Here is a 20,240-nt window from a genome sequence, read left to right as displayed (position 1 = left end):
TATAACCAGTATATATTTTCCATTTTTCAGGTCTTCTGTCTTTTTTCCATCTGTTCCAGGCTTTGTCTCTTTTGTCCTTTAACTCCCTACAACTTTTGTTGTACCAGCATTTTACATATTCTTTTTCTTGTTTTTGTCTTGGGACATACTTTTCCACTCCTTTTTTGTAAATTTTTGTCAAAATATTCCATTTCTCTTCCACTGTTGTTTCTTCTTTGTATATTTCTTCCCAGTTTTCTTGTTGAAAGAATTCTCTTATTTTATCAAAGTTTGTTTTTTCATACATCATTCTTCCTTTTCTATATTGTTCATTTCTTTTCATATATTTTTCTTCATTAAGTTCCAGTTCAATCAATATGTGGTCACTTTTACCTATTGGTGTTTTATATTCAATCTTGTCTACTATTCTAGGTTCAGATGTAATTATTAAGTCTAGCCTCGATGGTTCTTCTTCATTTCTATACCTAGTGTTCTCTTGTATCCATTGTGTCATTGAATGGTCAGTAATCATCTCAAGTAGAGCATTTCCCCATGAGTCATCACCACTCTTTACTGTCATTTCTTCCCAGCAGATTTCTTTGCAATTAAAGTCGCCCATCATAACTATTCTTCCTCCGTCTTCCATTATTTTAGTTAATGCTATCTTTGTGTCCTCTAACATACTTTTATGTTCACTCTCCTCCCATGAGGCTGTTTTCGGAGGCACATAATTGATCACAAATTTTCTGCTCTTCTTATCTCGGTCTTCCACTTCTATCATAATCATCTCTACTGTATTCTTTCCATATATGACACCTTTCACGTTTATATCCTTCTTAGTCAGGAACATAACTCCACCCCCTTGTTTTTTCTCTCTGTTTCTAATCCAATAATTGTATGTATCATGTCCTACACTGTTGGGTGGTAGTGGGCCTTTTAATTTTGTTTCTACAATTCCCATTATGTCCGGTTCTTTTTCTTTCAAATAATCATTCAGTTCATTCAATCCTGTTATCAATCCATCTATATTTGTGTAAGACACTCTTAGTTTTCTGCCACTTCCATTGTATTCTCTGTTTCCCTTATGTTTTTCTTTAGTATGTCGAACTGCTTTATTTTCATGTTCACTACTCTCCAATAGAATCTCTCTTTCTCTCCCTCCGTTCTTTCCTCGTTTTTTGCCTTAGCTTCAATTCTTTTCTGCTTTTCTGCCTCTCTTTCCTCCTTATTCATTTCTCTTTTTATCCATACCTTTTTATATTGATCATTTGTTGCTAGTTTCCCTGTCTTGGATAGAATTTTCTCTGCTGTTGTTTGTGACCTGAATTTAATCTTAATTGGTCTGGTCTTATCTGTACTATATTTTCCGAGTCTGAATTTTTCCTCAATTTCCTTTATAATTTCTGGTTCATCTTCCTGGACTAATTTTAATAAACTGCTTACTCTTTCATTTTCCTCCTTGATTCTTGCGATTCTATCTGGGTTATGTTTCTCTTCCATTCCTAATATAATTATACATTTCTTTTTGTCAGCTAATTCTCTTACTATATTCTCCTTCTGTCTCATCACTTTAATAACTGAGTCTTCATTATGTTCTTTCAATTGCTGTTTGACTATGTCAGTGAATGAAACCTTATTCCCTTCTTGAGTTATTCTCCAATTTTTAGCTTCTGTAGCTATTTTCTCTCTGTTTTCATTACTATTCTTCTTCAATTTCTCATTCTCCTCCTTTACATTTCCTAACTGTCTTTTTAGGTCCTCTATTTCTTCAGTTAAGTTTCTGTTAGCCTTCTCTAGTTGTTCCAACCTTTCAATTCTTTGGAAAATGGAGTCTACGTTACCTAACTTACGCTCCAAGTCCTCGATCACCTTATCAACTCTCTCCTCTAGTCTTATCAGTCGGGGGGGGGGGGTTGTGTCCCCCCCACCCTCTTTAAATCCCTGGAACATATTCTCGTCACTTTCTTCTGTATTGCTCCTCTCTATACTTCTAATCTTTACATTTTTATTTGCCATTTCGTCATCACTGAGCTGGTCCGGTGGTCGTTTCATGTTGACCTTACGCCCGTCTGCCTGGGCCAAGTCCTCCACATCCTCATTTCCTTCCATTTCCCCAGCAATCCCTCCCCCTCTCCTCTTTCCTTACTTTCCCACTACCTCACGAGCAATTTCCCCCCCCCCTGCAAATACAAAAAGGCACTTCTCTTTGCGTTGGTATCCACAATCTGCACTTTTCTTCAGAGCGTTCTTCAAGCCGTCCGTTCGTTGAAAGTGTGTGTGTGTGTGTGTGTGTGTGTGTGTGTGTGTGTGTGTGTGTGTGTGTGTGTGTGTGTGTGTGTGTGTGTGTGTGTGTGCAGGAAAAACACTGGAAGCGTGTGTTCTTGAAAATGCAAGGTTGACCACGAAGAAAAACTATTAAAGCAGAGCGCTTTCGTGTATTCACATCTTCAGCGCAAATAATATGATTATAAGATGTGAATACATGAAAGCGCTCTGCTTTAATAGTTTTTCTTCGTGGTCAACCTTGCATATATATATATATACATATATATATATATATATATATATATATATGTGTGTGTGTGTGTGTGTGTGTGTATATGTATATATATATATACTGTATATGTGTATATATATATATATGTATATATATGTATATATATATATATATATATATTATATATATATACATATATATGCATGTATATATAATCCAATTACTTATTCATAAAAAAGTAGTTCTATGTTTTGTATGGATAGATAGAAGGGAAAATTGGATGTGAGGCTGGCTGCCTCCTTTACAAGTGGGAGAAGGCCATTTGGTATATAGATATATGTTTTGTATAGAATCACATCTAAATTGATTCTTCCTTTAGTTACTAGTTTCAGTCGCTTGTGACAAGATTTCTGTATTAATTCACAAATGTATATTTCTTCGAGTACGAACAAGAACCATTTTAGTCTTAGGGGTGTTCTCAGAAGACAGATGAATCACAGGCATTTTTGTCCCCCCAAAAGGTGGTGTCAAGGAAGCTGGAGATAAAGAACAACCTGGGTATTGATCAAATGGAGATGTACAACCCAACGCTCTCGCCTCCTCATGTCTTCAAGGACTTCCCCTTCAGGTGAGTCTATACCTCAGTGATGGTCGTGAGTTCGATTTCCGAGGCCTGCTGCGTGCTGTGTCCCGTTGGTTCCTGACAGACCTGGCCAGACGGGGAGGCGACCCACAAACAATGGTCTAATAAACCCAATGGCTTGCCACAACTGACAGACCTTTCCCTACCAGTGGTTTCTCACTTACCACTTCGTGGGAGTAGGATGGTGAGTTTATATCTATTTATTGACTTTTTCTATCTTTTTACTTATTTACTGTTTTACTTATTTACTCTTTACTTACCAAGGATGAGATAGATGGGGTGAAAGGGGCTTTGAGCAAGAGGAGAATGACTGTTGAACAAGGAAAGGAGAAGGCAGAGGATTGGGGTGAATGGAGGATGGTCGTGTATAGATGGGATTTCTCCCTGTCTTCTGTATATTCCGCATAAGGGGACGGAAAGGAGAGGGATGGGCTCGCCAAGTGAAGTGAAGTGCTGTGAATATAATGTCTTGCTGCATTGCCTCTGACCCAGACAGTGGGCAGGAGACAGGGATAACCTTTCATCCACGAGGAGCTAAAATAATAGTGGGTGCGTGCCTTTGACTGAGCTTTCTCCCGTACATGGAGGAAGAACCCTTTGTTATTTCTTTATCTATGTATAGTTATTTATTTTTCATTTATTTGTTTATCTATATATCTAAGATCCCTCGTTTACGTGATACTTTGTTGACTGTCGTGGTCTCCCATGCTCATTTTAATACTGAATAAATCGTCTTGCATCCGCTAATTGCATCTTGTTTCTGATCCGAGGAACCTTAGAGAGACACACAAGACGGGTTGAATAGTCAGGACTTGCAGCACAGTTGAAAAAATAAGAATGATAGAAATAAACAGTTAAACAAATTAATGTTAAGAATTAATCCAAATCTAAATTGATCAATATATTGATAATAATTTCCTTTACCTATTTACCTAGTTGTATTTTGCGGGAAGGGGAACTACGCTCGTAGTGTCCCGCCTTTGTATCTCGCAGTCTAGTTTGCCCTTAAACTCATGAATGGTTTTTGCACACACTATTTCATTGCCTAATTTGTTCCAAGTGTCCACCACTCATGTTGAAAACTTTTTCTTCAGATCTCTTCTGTAGTTATGTTGTTGTTGTTTTTTCATGTCCTCTTGTGCTTCTCTTGTCCCAGTTTAACAAGTCCTCTCTATCGAGTATTTCTGTGCCCTTCATGATTCTGTAGATGGTCAGTAGGTCACTTCTCTCTCTTCTTTGCTCTAGAGTCGGTAACTCTAGTTTAGCCAATCTCTCCTCATATGACAAGTTTGCAAGTGCAGGTGCCATTTTTGTTGCTGCTCTCTGGATTATTTCTATTTTCTTTATATTCTCTTTGGTACTGGGTGACCACAATGTCGCCGCATATTCTAGTCTAGGTCATATCAGTGTGACCAATATCTTTTTAATAATTTCTTCGTACAAATATGTAAATGTCACTTTTATTGATCTTAGCAAGTTAGCCTCCGACAATTTTGTTTATTTGTTTATCATAGGACAAGTCGTTTGAGATAATTACACCCAAATCTTTTTCGGATCTCTCCTTCTTTACCTCCTTGGTTCCAATTTTATATTGTCCTGATATTCTATTTTTGCTTTTTCCAAACTCCATAATGCTACACTTGTTAATATTGAAGTCCACTTCCCATTTCTGACTCCAGTTCCATACCTTATTCAGGTCTTCCTGCAGTGATTTGCAATCCTTTTCAGTTTTTACTTTCCTCACAGTTTGGCGTCGTCTGCAAAGATTGCTCACACTTGTCGGTGCTTAAACGATTCAAAGTGATAAATAATTGGTGAAGCGCAATCAGCAAATAACAGTCTAGTGTTAATAAATCCCTTATTTCTCTCTCATGATAAAACTTAGCGGTGTTTTTTGCTGGACGCTAGTTCAAACTTATTTACTTGGTGACGTTGGTCTTCGATCTTCTCCACTTTTCCATGTGTCCTTTTCATTTTTCATTTTCTCTCTTATTCCTATTTTCCCCATCATTATTATCACCCCCTTTCTATTATTCTTTTACCATTGCCTCCATCCCTCTCACATTATTCTCATTTCTCCCGTTCCGATTTGGTGACTGATCACAACTGTAAAAACACAGGCTTTCTTTCAGGTTGTGTCGTTGTTTCCAATGATATCTTGCCAAAGTAGGTGCTGAACAGCGCAAATTAAATGTTCTGGGATTTAGAGCATTAACTGCCATCTTAATACGGTGGGTTCCCCTTAACCCTATATGGCATGGTGTTGCCTTGAGGCCACAGTCTAAACAAGCCTTAGCTGCACAGAGACTATTCGAGTTAACGCTCTGAATTTCGTTGTGTAATTGCCTTAGACTTGTGACTTTCTCGTTAGGAAAGCATGACGCAATCGCTTCAGTGCATTGCGTGCTATAACGGGGGGAACACGCGATGAACGCGCTGCAGATTTTTTCCATCAACATCACCTTTAGATTCTCTCCATAACACATTTATTTTGTATAGGTACGTATATCAATATATTCTACTAAATATCTGGACTATTTGCGAGTAGATTCTGACATTTTTCAACTCAATTTGTGGAATAATGCAGATGTTATAGCCTCATACATGCTTGTTACCTCAGGGCAACATCATGTAACCGCATGGCTATATTTCGTACATTTTTCAAAGATGGATCCATCTACATTTTATGGATGCCGTTACAATGCTGGTATTCCCGAAGATTCTGAAAATGAAAATCTGCAGTCTGAGGATGAAGAATATGGCCTGGTGGAGTGTCAGTCCCCCCTTTAATTTTTATATAAGTTTGTACTCATGTCCGGAAGGGTGAATTCACAGCGATGTGCATACGTATATTGCATGCGTATGCACATCTGGTGTGTGTATGAGTGTGTGTGACCGAGGCCACACACACTCATATATTGAATCACCCCCTTTCTTCTTTCTAATTTAAAAGTATTCACCTCTTAATTAACTGCTTTTCACAGAACATCAGGTAGGGTGCATTCACTGGGATGTGCATGCGTACATTACATGCGCATCCTGTGAATGTATGGGTGTGTGTGGTTGGGCCCACACACACTCATATGCACAAAACGCCCTCCAAACGGGCTCACACTAAAGCCCGTGGGAGCTTCACTCCCGAATTTTACAGTACAGTACAGAAGAATATGGCGCCGACATGGATTTGCAAGAGGAAACAGTGGAATTAAGTGAATCGGAGGAGAGTGGTGATGAAACTCGACCTACTGTTAGACCTTCTGTGTCAGATCAGAACAGAAAAGGCAGAAAATTATTGTGGAAAGTAAAGAAGTCAACAGAAGTACAGTCATTGAAGTCAGAGTTTACTGGTCAGATTTATTCTGGAAAGGGTGAGGTAAGAAGTCCAATAGAATATTTCAATGATTTAGTTGATAGTAATGTGAAGAAAGTGCTTACTGAAGAATTAATAAATAAGCTGTTCAAAATTCCCCTGATAGACCATTGAGACTTGCAAAACAAGAATTAGAACAATTTATAGGCATTCTTTTTTCATGAGTATAGTAAAACTTCCACGAACTAGGCTCTACTGGAGTTCTGCTATAAGGTTCCCCAAAATAGCAGATAGTATGTCCCTACAAAGATTTGAAACAATAAAACAATCTACACTGTAATGATAACACCACTCGCCCAGATAATTGTACAGATAAACTTTATAAACTAAGACCTATTATAGATGCATTTGCCAGTAGTTTCAAACATTCTACCAGCTGAAAAGTTGTCCATTGATGAACAGATAGTCCCTTTCAAAGGCTCTTCAAGTATCAGAACATACAATCCCAAAAAACCTAAGAAATAGGGATACAAGATATTTGTTCTCTCTGGAATAGATGGCCTGGTATATAATTTCAAGATTACACAGGTAAGATAAATCCAGTTCCTGGCCAGCCAGATATCAACACCTCAGGAAATATTGTGCTGGATCTCCTTGAGCCAATATCTAGAGATGTTTGGCATAAAGTCTATTTTGATAACTGGTTCAATGGTTTATCTCTTCAAACAACTCTATGGAATCAGGGCATTTGCTGTCTAGGAACAGTGCGGCTGAATCGTCTTCCTGGTTGTCAAATGCCAACAGATGTCCAGATGAAAAAGGATGGGCGTGGTACATCAGTCATCAGAGAGGCAACAATAGATAATGTAGAGCTGAGAGCTGTAAAATGGTTTGACAGCCGAGGTGTGACTGTTGAGTAATTTTTCAGCACTTGAACCACAAAGAATGGTAGAGAGGTGGGATTCAAAGGCCAAAAGAGCACAAAGAGGTTCAGTGCCCTTCCATTGTTATTCTTTACAACAAGTTTATGGGTGGTGTCGACCCTCTAGATTCTCTATTAGCCCTTTACAGAACCCCTGTGAGGTCAAAAAATGGTATCATAAACTGATTTGACATTTCCTGGACATGATGGTAGCACAAGCATGGCCCTTGTACCGTCGAGATGCAGAGAGCAGCAATGTGCCTAAGAAAAGTGTCCTTCCTCTTCTCTAATTCAAATTGGAAATAGCAGATTGCCTTCTGCATGTGGGAAAGTACTTAACACCCAAAAGAGGGAGACCATCAACAGACGTGGAAGAGCTTTATAAGATCAAAGCAAAAAAAGGCCCAGCAGCACCAATTCCTCCGGCACCAGTAAGGACTGACAAGTATGGCCACTTTCCAGAATTCCAGGAAAAGAAAGGTCGCTGTAAGAACCCTGGCTGTAAAGGGATTTGCAAGGTCCTTTGTTCTAAATGTAAAGTTTATCTGTGTTTTACGCCAAAATCTAACTGTTTTCTTGATTTCCATAAGTAAGAAATTGGTATAAGTTGGTATAAGTCGGTATCGTCTTCTGTAAATTATAAGAAATTACCCTTATTTTGCATCTTGCTCTCCTTTCAGTTCTCAGAGTTGTTATTTTGGTTGATCAAACATGTCTTTATTTCCTGTGGAGAAGTTGATTATTCTATTTCACATAAAATGCTCACCAAATCATGATTCATCATGAGTCAACTATTGCCTTAAGTTTAAGCTTTGTTGCATAATGTTAACCTGAGTTAACAAACCTGTATTTCTTTTATTATGGCAAGAGTGTATTTTTTTCTGTGAAATGTATGTTACTTGCACTACAAATATTGTTTTTTATCATCCAAAATGTTTTCGGCTAAGAAATAAAAAAGTATGCAATATAGGGTTAATTTTTCTCCCAAATCCCATCCCATCAAAAAGGCAAAATAAATAACTAATGATAAAATGTTGATGAAGAAAACCCTTTGCTTTATTACAAATTTTACAATCATAATCATCTTATATTTCTTTTGCCAGTACAAAGTGATTGAAATTTCTTTATATTCAAATTCCTCACATTTTATAGAAATGTTTTATTTGTAATAGCGAGCCATGGTCCCCCCTAAATTCTTGTCATGGCTCCTTTTGGGGTCATAGTCCCCAGGTCGAGGACAACTGTCCTAAGAGTACTGTTTAGAAGACGTCGAAATGATTCACTTCCACGTGCTGATGCGGCACCAGCGCGCATGTGCGTGCCGATGTGAATTGAATTTTTAAGGTAAATGAAATGCAGAAAAGGTTAAATATATAGTGATATCAAACACTGGCCTGTACATTATTCTTAGATGTGTTAACTTAAAATTTTATGGTTTTGAGCAATAGGAAGCCCTGCTTAAAAAAAAATCCCAAGGCCCACACAACCCTTAATTCATCTCTGCTTTGGACACCAATGTCTTTACAGTGCCCCTTCTCCAAAAAGGTAATTAACCTCCCCATATTAGTGTCATCTATCCATTAATCATATCATCTATAGTATCTTCAAGTAAGGCTATTCATCAATCTTTTACCTAATCATATATATTGTGAGACAAACGATGTACAGACGCTCCTCAACTTACGTTTTAGTTACGTTCCGAACGGCCGAACGTAAGTTGAAAATGAACGTAAGTTGTTACTGTACTATACATCCATAAATTCTATTACCATATCTTATAAAACACCCCTAAATCATTAATTATACACATAACATTGTAAAAAGATAACAATTTCAAATAAATTAAATTCAGGCAACATAAATTGAGATAGTGGAGGAGGAGGAGGAGGAGGAGGCAAGGCACGTTCAGTCAGTCATTTGTGCCATGTAAACAATGGACGCAGCATCATGCGTAAGTATCGTTTGAACTACGGAGAGCGCGCTAAACTAAAAAATTCACTCAAATTTTTTTTTGCAGTCAGTTCAAATGTAAAACGAATGAACATAAGTAGAGGAGCGTCTGTATATATTCTTGTTTGTGGTGGTCTTGTCAGACGAACGTCAGAAAGAATAATCTCCATGCTGTATGTCCTTAAATCTCAAATACCATCATCTCTCTTATGCTAGTCTATTTGTTCTGTTCTGTTTAATTTGGGAGTGAAGCTCCCACGGGCTTTTAATGTGAGCTCGTTTTATATATATATGCTAGTCTGCCTCATCACCTTCACTTATAGCTGGATGTGCACGGCTGTCACCAGCTATCCGGATGGGACACATCCTATGTTACTGACTTCGTCCATTAGCATATTTGCTTGTAGCAAGGTATTTTTTATTTTCATTTCTGCCCACAAAATTGCATATTACATTGATACATTTTAATTTACAAAGTTAACAATTAATTTTCTATTGCTATATTGCGCCCATGGTCGAAACAAACAAAAAAATACCAATATATATATATTTTTTCAAATAAGGAGAGCTAACAACTGGTGACTATTCCCGTCTTCTTGCTCTTCCTGGCTCTGCTCTTCCTTCTAGCCAGTGACATAGAAACAGACCCACACCACATGGAAGCTATGCCATGAACAAAAAATGCAAATGATTAGGAAAATTACCTCAGTAATTCTAGGGAAGGACTTGGATGTAACAGACTAGATTGATAGTATGTATTGGTTAGGTCAGTATAAGGGAAATGGCACACGTCCAATAAAAATAAAGTTCATCACAAGCCATGGCAAACGAAATAACCCATATTTTTGGAAGTTAGCATGAGAAGAAAAGTTAAAAAACATTTGGATTAGAAAATATGGTGACAGAGGAATTAGTAGACACAAAATCTCTTAGAGGAAGCCAAAGCCAAAAATGATAGGAAGATGGAAGAAGAAAAACAGATTTTTTGGCGAGTCGTCAATCAGAAGGTAGGAAATGGCTTAAAAAAACAGGAAGACATTATTACAAAAGAAACGCTTAAAGGAAACTTAGAGTAGCACATGCTAATGTTTAGGTGGGTGTAAAATGTTGATGATTCTGCTGATGAATTTGCTGATCTCAAACTATTTTCATTCTTTAAAATTAAATTTAAGTTTTATATTCCTTAAAACCTTACCTTTCCAATGGTATCAAATGTTTTGAAAAAGTCCCATGTTGGTGGGTGTTTTTTATTAAATATACGAAGCCATTTTTGCGCATTTTAAATGGCTATTTTGGATTTTGCTGATCTTTTAAAATGAAATTTAAGTATTATATTCCTTAAAACCTTACCTTTCCAATGGTATCAAATGTTTTGAAAAGGAATGAAAATAGTGTTTGAGATCAGCAAATTCATCAGCAGAATCATCAGCATTTTACACCCACCTCTAATGTTTGTGGTTTACTATCAGCTAGGTTGTAGATGAATGACTACTTAAGGATAAACGAGCCTGATATTTTGTGTCTAGTAGAGACAAAAATCTCAAAAAATGTTGATCTACAGTTGGGGAACAATAGATGCACCTCCTGGAGAAGAGACAGAGAAGATGAATTTGGTAGAGGGATAATGTTTGCGGTGAGAAGTGACAGGAAAGTGGAAGAAGCAAATCAGTGTGAAGGCAAGGCTGAAACAATAAGTGGTAGCCTATTAGGTTGGACTAGTAATTGGTTGAATGGTCGAAAACAGAGAGTTGTTTTAAATGGAAAAACTTCTGGATGGAAAAGTGTTGCAAGTGGAGTTCCTCAGGGTTCCGTTCTTGGGCCACTTCTATTCATAGTATATATAAATGATATAGACCATGGACTAAAATCTACTGTTTCCAAATTTGCTGATGATACAAAACTGTGCGGAGTGGCAAATGATCACTTAAACCAATTAGATATTCAAGAAGATTTAGATAAATTACAGCAATGGTCTGAAAAGTGGCTAATGAAATTTAACACAAGTAAATGCAAGGTAATGCACATAGGTAAAAATAACAGTAAGTACGATTACAAGTTATTTGGAAATTCGTTAACAAAAGTGGATAATGAAAAAGATCTCGGCGTAATTATCAGTAACGACCTCAAATCATCCAAGCAGTGTATTTCAGCCTCTGATAAAGCAAATAAAATTGTGGGACTGATTGTGCAATCTTTTGATTTCAAAAGTCCATCACTCATTAACAAGCTATATAAATCGTTAGTTCGTCCACATTTGGAATATGCTGTTTCCGTATGGTCACCGAATCTCATTAAAGACATTGACAGACTGGAAAAAGTACAACGGTGAGCCACAAAACTGATTCCAAATATCAAAAATAAATCATACGAAAATCGACTAAAACACATGAATCTGTTTTCCCTAAAAAAGCGTAGACTCAGAGGTGACTTGATACAGGTCTTTAAGATTTTAAAGGGAATTGACAACATCAAAAGTGACAAAATTTTCACATTGAAATAGAATCAGACAAGAAACAATGGTCTCAAACTGTCCGGAAATAGATTCAATTTGGAAGTAGGTAGAAACAACTTTGCCAACCGTGTAGTTAATGAATGGAATAAACTTCCTGCACAGGTAGTGCAATGTAGTTCAGTTCGAAGCTTTAAGAATCATTTAGATAAATACCTAAGTAAGATGCTGTAATGATTATAATTTATCTTATATTATTTGTTTTTGTTTTGTTATCATTTGTCTGTCTGATTTTCATTTATTATTAGTTATATGTCAATTTATTATTATTTACTATTTACCTGTTTGTTTATTTAACTGTACCTATGCATTTATTAATGTATTTTATTTGTTATTTACATTATTATAGTTTTTATTTATTATTTTATTTTTATTTTTTTTTTTTTTTTTTTTTTTTTTTTTTTTTTTTTCCCGCATCCGACCTAGATATAGATCAAAAGGTCTCCTGTCGGCATGCTCCCCCTTTGTAATCCTTTGTAATGTTTGCGGTGAGAAGTGACATGAAAGTGGAAGAAGCAAATCAGTGTGAAGGCAAGGCTGAAACAATTCACCTAAAAATTAGTACCAATGGGCAGATTGAAAGAGACTTAATTGTGGCATATGTCTCCCTGAAGACAAGAGCTTGGAATGAAGATGTCCTCTTTTCCCTGTGTGCTTGAACTTTTCAGGGCCACTGGCAGTCATAAGAGGTTGTTGGGAATTGAACATGGTATTTTTTAGTGATGAGGCAAGAATGAAGTCAGTCATACCATAAGATCTATAACTATGTCTCATAAAAATTTCATTCATTTGGCCTCAGCCCTGAGACTTATATGTATCCAGTTCAGTCTCATTTCATTCAGTCAATCAATTCATTGCCCCTGGTCTCTCCGTGGCCTTCAGGTATTCAGCAAGAGCCTTAAGGTGGAACCATAAATCACTCAAAGAAGATATATTGTTTTGTACGGAAATTGTTAGTGTGGGGCATTGTAGTATAAGATATTCTCTGTCCTTTGTGAGATGATTGCATCTGGGGAAATTGAATCTGTGACCACCCCTATCCTGTTTACATATTTCAATTTAATGGGAGGTTAAGAGACAATCTTATATGGCTCCCATCTCTCTCCACTTCTAAGGCGTGAAAATTAATATTCCAATAAATTTCACCAATTTGTATGATTATGTACACTTTAACCTTCCACATCATTAATGGTAATGATACTTTAGTACATGTATAGCACTTGCATTTGAAAGTTAATAATTAAATCTAATGAATTTCAACAATTTGCATGATTATGTACATTTTAATTTTCTACATCACTAATGGTAATATTTCCTTAGTATATGTATAGTACATATATTTGATATCTCCTATGACACATCTATTATCACAATAACTGATATGTGTTCATTGCCTATTTTTCATTGTACTCAAAGAAGACATTTGTCACTGTTCTCCATCCCTTTCAGGATTTTATACATTTCAATAAGGTCTCTCTCTCTCTCTCCTCTCTCTCTCTCTCTCTCTCTCTCCTCTCTCCTCTCTCTCTCTCTCTCTCTCTCTCTCTCTCTCTCTCTCTCTCTCTCTCTCTCTCTTTTCAATACATTAACAACTGTCCTTGGACCATTTACTTCTAAGCTGGATCGTCTTAGCTGAATGAAATTGGCCTCAGCCAAACAAAAGTGCTTAAAGTCTTATGAATTAACTCCCTTGGATACTAAAGGCTGAATATGGATTCTACTTCTATAATATCTCCTGGAAAATGTTCATTGACCCCATTTCAATCAATTTGAGCTTTATTCTTAAGAAGAATAAATAATAAATAAATATTGTTCCCATCCCTTTCCAATATTCTTTTAGAGAAGGAGAGGTGGCCTAGTCATTTGATCTGCACCTCTCATCAGTCTTTTGCATTCAGCCCCTCCCAGTTAATATTTCAGCTTTGGTGCTTGCTGCCTGACATCAATCTCAAAACTCCTCCCAAGTTCCTCCTTCACTGGTCACTGTCACACCCTCCCATTAATCTTTCCTCAGGTATTCCATGATTGATGGACTGTGCGGTGAAGGGGTGGAGGTCATTCACATCGTTAGCTCCGACGTTGAAGTATCTGCCAGACGCAGGATTGCAAGGTGATGGTACTCAACTTCATAGTTTATTACCCATTCTTAACTAAACTTTATGTAAAACTGAACTCAAAAATGCTTTTTGATGGGTTCCCAACTCCTTTCTGCAATGGCAGACATTACAGGTACCTAATCTGTCTGCTCAAGCTGATAACACTTGTTTCAGACCACATTCATTCTGACATGCCCAAAATTCCACATGGACATTACACCACACAACCTTACCTAATTTGGATTAAGCAACAAAGTTTTGGTACCAAGGCTGTATAACTCCATGGGAGATAAACTGATTCAGAAGTGAACCATTAAGGCTGAACTCCAAAATGTGTATTCACCTCGGCCTTTGGATCATGTGTTGTACTCGTGATCGACAGCTATTTCCCTCCCGGAAGAGAGCTTAGAGCTCGTACGTCTGATCTATGGGTAATGCTATGACCTTTACATGCACACACACACCCAACTCCCCGCTCATGAGAGTTGGAGTAATGACTCGAAGCGCAGCGATACTGAAATAATTTCAGCCCTGGGCAGGATTCGAACCAAGTACCGCCGATACCTCCGTATTGACAGTCTGAGACTCTACCAACCACGCCACCAAGTCGTGTGTGTATATGTGTATATATATATATATATATATGTATGTATGCATACACACCAAGGGCTTTTTCCCCCTTATTATAGGGATGTAACCAGGTCAAAGGCACATACCTACTCCCATCCATTCCACTCCCATCCACCACCCTTTCCTCCTTCTCATTTTAGCTCCTCATGGATGATAGATCATCCCTGTATCCCACCCACTGCCCTGGGTCAGAAGCAATGTAGCAAGACACAGTACATCCACAGCAAGGCTGCTTAACTTAATTGGTGATCCCTCCTCTCTGTCCTCTCATGCAGAAAAAGACAAGAAAGGGAGAAATCCTTTCGGCTGTATCAAAATATCATTCACACATGAGCACCCCCCTACCCCCATCCCTCTCCCCTTCTTTCCTTGCATAACAGTATCATCTATACACAGTCATTTTTCACTCATCCCTATCTCCTGCTTTCTTCCTTTCTTGCTGAACATCCCCTTCACCCCATCCATCCATCTTATCCTCGGTTGTCCCCTTAAGTTCGCTCCCTCTACATCTGCCTTCCACACCTCTTTTACTAATCTTTCATCACTCATTCTTTCCATGTGTCCAAACCATCCCAATAATCTTTCATCAGTCATATCTGAAAGGCCAATTCACTTGATTGGTGATCCCTCCTCTCTGTCCCCTCCTCTCTGTCCCCTCACGCTGAAAAAAGACAAGAAGGGGAGAAATCCTTTTGGGCTGTGTCAAAATATCATTCACACACAAGCACCCCCTCCCCCCCCATCCCCTGTCCCTCCCTTCCTTGCATAACAGTATCATCTATACACAGTCACTCTCCACTCATCCCTGTCTCCTGCCTTCTTCCTTGCTCAGCACCCCCTTCACCCCATCCATCCACCTCATCCTTGGTCATCCCCTCAAGTTCACTCCTTCCACCTCTGCCTTTCACACCTCTTTTACTTCTTTCATCACTCATTTTTTCCATGTGTCCAAACCATCCGAATAATCTTTCATCAGCCCAATCTGCCATCTCCTTTTCTGCTCCCGTTCACCTCCTCACTTCATTTCTCACTCTATCCAACCTAGTATCCCCTACCATACTTCCCCGACATTTCATCTCAAACACATTTAAACTTTTCCTCTCTAGCTCTCATAAATTTCAAGTCTTTGCCCCATACAATGCTGTCAGCACAATCACCCCTTCATATAATCTCTTTGCATCCATTCCTAGATGTCAATTTCTCAACCTTTTTTAATTTCCCAAGGCATTTACTTGCTTCTCTCAGTCTACAATTTACCTCCACCTCCACTCCTCCCTTTCCTACCACATGTGACCCCAAATACCTAAACCTATCCACTTCCTCCAGCCTCTCTCCTTTTAGACTTCCAATGCACTGCCATCCTGTACCCTTGTACATCTCATCACCTTCCATTTACCCACATTTACCTTCAACTTTTTCCTATTGTATACCTCCCCAAACTCTGTCACCAACTCCCTTAATCCCTCCTTTGATTCTGCCACAAGCACATTGTCGTCAGCAAACAACAACTGGCTCACCTCCCACTTTTCCCCATTTTCTTTAACCATCTCCAGTCCCCTGCCCATTACCCTCCCATTTACCTCCTGCACCACCCCATCTATGTACACACTGAACAGCCATGGCAACATGACACATTCCTGATGCAGTCTTACCTTTAACTCAAACCACTCGCTCTCTCCATTTCTTATTCTAACACAGGCTCCGCTACTCTTGTAAAAACTTTTGACTGTTCTTAACAGCTTTCCCCCAATCTCATGTAGAGCACAGTTCTGATTATCTGGCTGACATGGAACTTTTCCATTGCTGTTGTTTTGGGTCATACTCTTTTAAAAGGCATAAAACTACCTGAAACCTATTTAATTTCCTACCTAAACTCACAAATAACATAAACATGATAACAAACTACAGTTGGATAAAATAGTGTAAATCAACAAATGAACCTACCTTGGAACATATCTTGCTTTTGTAAATGAACCTATAAACAAATAAACACACTTTTAATGAAAATGAAATGTTGAGCTGCCTCATGATCCACTGAACAATGTTCACGACTGATTTCCAGCTTCCTGATGCTATGACAAATCTTAAAGTTGTGCAGCCATCCAATGGAAAAGTTACATTCAGTTTCAATCTCCAAATCTGCCCATAGCTTCTTGGCCTTCTCAATGAGCATAGGCCCAGTGACAGGATTACCTTTGGAGCATTGAGCGGTAAACCAAATGTAGAGAGCCCCATCCAGTTCGTCAAGCTTAGGTCTCTTCAATGACTTCCTCTTGTCAATTAGTGATGTAGAGACTTCTGTGTTAACAACAAAAGACAGAAGCTTGTCTATTTCTTGAGGTACAGCAATGATGATCTTGCACAGAATTCTGCCATCAACTTACTGTGGCTCTCCCCCTTTACCATCCGTTTCATGAGCTTAATCTTCTTCAGAAGCATCAGAACAAAGCACTTGCTCTTCTCTGTGATCTTTTTCTGTGGTGGGGCCATCGTGAAATACAGTAGCTAGGATAGACATGCCAATGTAAACAGATAAAGAGGAGATTTATGCGGAGGATGCAACCAACAAGTAATATGGTGGCAAAGTAGAGGGCTGTTCCCAGTAGTTCAAATGACTGCTGCTAAAGTGTTGTTGCTCTACCTGTGTAGTTTGGCTGCTGAGAGTGCACGTGAAATTCAAATATCGGCATTGCTGCATATTAATATTTATATTTAATTTTATTAATAGGCTTGTCAAAAGGTGCCTTAATATTGAGATTGACGTTATATTGGACACTGGATAGTCAGAACTTCACTGTATCTGCAAAACTTCCCACAGTGCCTTCCTATCTACCCTGCCACAAGCCTTTTCCAAATCCATAAGGGCCCAAAAAACATCCTTACCTTTTCCTAAAGCTTTCTCACATATCTGCATTTTACTTTAGACACACATTAAACAACCTCACTAGCCAGTCCACCATTAATTCACCTCCCTACTTCAGACACTCCACATGCCACCCATCTAACCCAGATGCCTTACCTGTTCTCATCATTTTCAGAGCTAGCCACACATCATCTTTTCTTATTTCTCCATTTTCCTCTCCCATCACCATCATTTTCTTAGTGTCTCACTGCTACCACCAATCCCTCCCTATCCTCCTCCACATTCAACAGCTCTCTAAAATACTTCACCCAACTTCCCCTTACTGCCTCCTCTTCTGTTAAGATCTGTCCATCTGCACCTTTTACCTTTTCTTCTCTACTTGACTCATCTCCCCTTCCTCTCTTGATTTCCTTCCAAAACATCTTTTTATTGCTTTCAAAATTTTCTGTCATACTCCCCAATTTTATATCTGCTCTCCCTTTTGCCTCCTTTAGTTTTTGTTTTGTTTCTCTTGTTTTTTCTTTATACCTATCATATTTTTCTCTTATCCTACTATGCAACCAGTCCCTAAATGTTCACTTCTCTTCTGCTACCTTCTTCATTTCATCATCCCACAACTCACTACCCTTCCTTCTATTCCTTCCCATCCTCCTTGTTCCACATACCATTTTTGAACACCTTGTTACTTCCTCCTTGAAACACCCCCCATTCCTCTTCCACACCTACTTCTACTCAAGCCTTCACCACCTCTCACATATCTCTCAGCTTTTTGTACTCCTGGTCCTTTTCCCTTGCTGCTTAAACAGTTTGCTCTTAGCACATCTTTACCTTCCTCCCTTTTCCTCTTTCTCCATCTATCGTCCAATCTCAACTTACCTTCCACCAGAAAATGATCTGATGTTCCCCACTCTTTCCCCTAAGAACATGGACATCCAGAACTATTCCTAGTCTTTTCCTGGATACCACTATATAGTCCATTATTGCCTTATCAACTACCTTTCCATCAACCACCTTCTCCCATGTGTACTTATGCTTAACTTTCTTTCTAAACAATGTGTTACATATCATCAACTCTCTAAACACATCTCCACCATTAACTCCCCACTATTATTTTTACCTGGTAATCCACACTTCCCAATAACTCCATCTATTGGTTGATCTCATACTCTAGGATTGAGATCTCCCAATATCACTACATTGACATTCCTCCCAAAACTCTCTACACACTCATTTAGATATGTATTTACCTAGTTGTATTTTACGGGAAGGGGAGCTATGCTCGTGGTGTCCCGTCTTTGTATCTCATTTTATCTAAACTATTTTTGAATTCATGTATTGTTTTTGCACACACTACTTTCTCATCTAACTTGTTCCAACTGTCTATTACTCTGTGAGGAAAGCTGTTCTTTTTCAGATCTCTTCTATAGCTGTCTTTCTTGATTTTCTTTCCGTGTCCTCTTGTATTTCTATCATCCCATTTTATTAGAGCCTCTCTATCAATAATTTCTATGCCTTTCATGATTCTGTAAATAGCTATCAAATATCCTCTCTCTCTCCTTTGCTCTAGTGTCTGTATCTCAAGTTTTGCTAGTCTCTCTTCATATGATAGTTTTGAGTGTTGGTGCCAATTTTGTAATTGCTCTTTGTATTCTTTCAAGTTTTTTATACATTTTTTTGTACTTGGTGACCACATCATTGCTGCATATTCCAATCTTGGTCTTATCAGAGTGATTAGTATTTTCTTCACCATTTCTTCATCCAGGTATGTAAATGCCACTTTGATTGTTCTTATTAAATTATAAGTTTCACCAAAAATCTTATTTATTTGTTTCTCAGTAAGTGAAGAGATAGGTAAATGTGTAGTGGAGTGGAAGGAGGTTTCCTCAAGGATAATGTGGATGAAGGTGAAACTGGGAAAGGAGATATGGGTCTTTGTAAGTGCTTATGGGCCTGGCAGTGAGAAGAGTGTAGAAGAAAGGGAGGCCTTTTGGATAGAGGATTTAGGAAGAAATGTCAATGTAATAGTACTGGGAGACCTTAATGCTAGGGTAGGAAATGGTCCAATCGATGGAGTGGTTGGGAAATATGGAGTTCCAGGAAAGAATCGTAGTGGAGAGTTGATGGTGGAAATGTGTCTAGAGAGAGAGTTGATGATAGCAAATACAGTGTTTCGGAAGAAAGTCAAGCATAAGTACACATGGGAGAGGGTGGTGGAGGGAAGGGTGGTAGATAGAGCGCTAATGGATTATGTAGTGGTAAATAGGATTATGATAGGAAGAGTTAAGGATGTACATGTGCTAAGGGGAGAGGGTGGGGGAATATCAGATCATTTTTTGGAAGGTAAGTTGAGAGTAGAGGATAGATGGAGAAAGAGGAAAGGGACAAAAGGTAGGGAGGTTCTTAGAGTGAACTCTTTGAATGAAAAGGAAAAGGAGAAGGAGTATGAAAAGAAGCTGAAGGAGGAGTGGGAGGGAGTGACGGATAGAGTAGAGCTGGGTGTGGAGGAGGAATGGGGATGGTTCAAGGAGGGAGTCATAAAGTGTGCAAGGATGGTGTGTGAAACAAGAAGGACAGGAGGAAATAGAAGAAAGGGTAGTGAATGGTGGGATGAGGAAACAAAGAAGGTTGTAGAAGAGAAGAAGCGAGCTTTCACAGATTGGTTACAAAATAGGATGAGGGAGTCATATGAGAGGTACAAAGAAAAGAAAAGAGAAGTAAAGCAAAAGGTAAAGGAGGCAAAGAGGAGAGCAGATGTGAAATGGGGTAAGAGTATGACAGAAAATTTTGAAAGTAATAAAAAGATGTTTTGGAAAGAAATTAAGAGAGGAAGAGGAGGCGAAT

General features: G+C 38.4%; 1 protein-coding gene across 1 annotated transcript in view; it reads left to right on the top strand.

Annotated features, from left to right (window-relative positions):
* LOC143039821 (uncharacterized) overlaps positions 1-20,240 on the top strand; it is a 40,768-nt gene that overhangs the window by 7,165 nt on the left and 13,363 nt on the right. The window contains exons 3-8 of the mRNA XM_076210070.1: positions 2,998-3,104; positions 4,866-4,897; positions 5,668-5,885; positions 6,271-6,487; positions 7,018-7,345; positions 13,825-13,920. Of these exons, the coding sequence (XP_076066185.1) occupies positions 2,998-3,104; positions 4,866-4,897; positions 5,668-5,885; positions 6,271-6,487; positions 7,018-7,345; positions 13,825-13,920 (998 nt within the window). The remainder of the gene's footprint in view (positions 1-2,997; positions 3,105-4,865; positions 4,898-5,667; positions 5,886-6,270; positions 6,488-7,017; positions 7,346-13,824; positions 13,921-20,240) is intronic.

The sequence above is a fragment of the Oratosquilla oratoria genome, chromosome 27 (genome assembly GCF_046742065.1).
Source record: "Oratosquilla oratoria isolate Oo_2021 chromosome 27, ASM4674206v1, whole genome shotgun sequence".
In the NCBI taxonomy this organism is placed as follows: domain Eukaryota; kingdom Metazoa; phylum Arthropoda; class Malacostraca; order Stomatopoda; family Squillidae; genus Oratosquilla; species Oratosquilla oratoria.
This window is presented reverse-complemented; position numbering and strand designations above follow the sequence as displayed.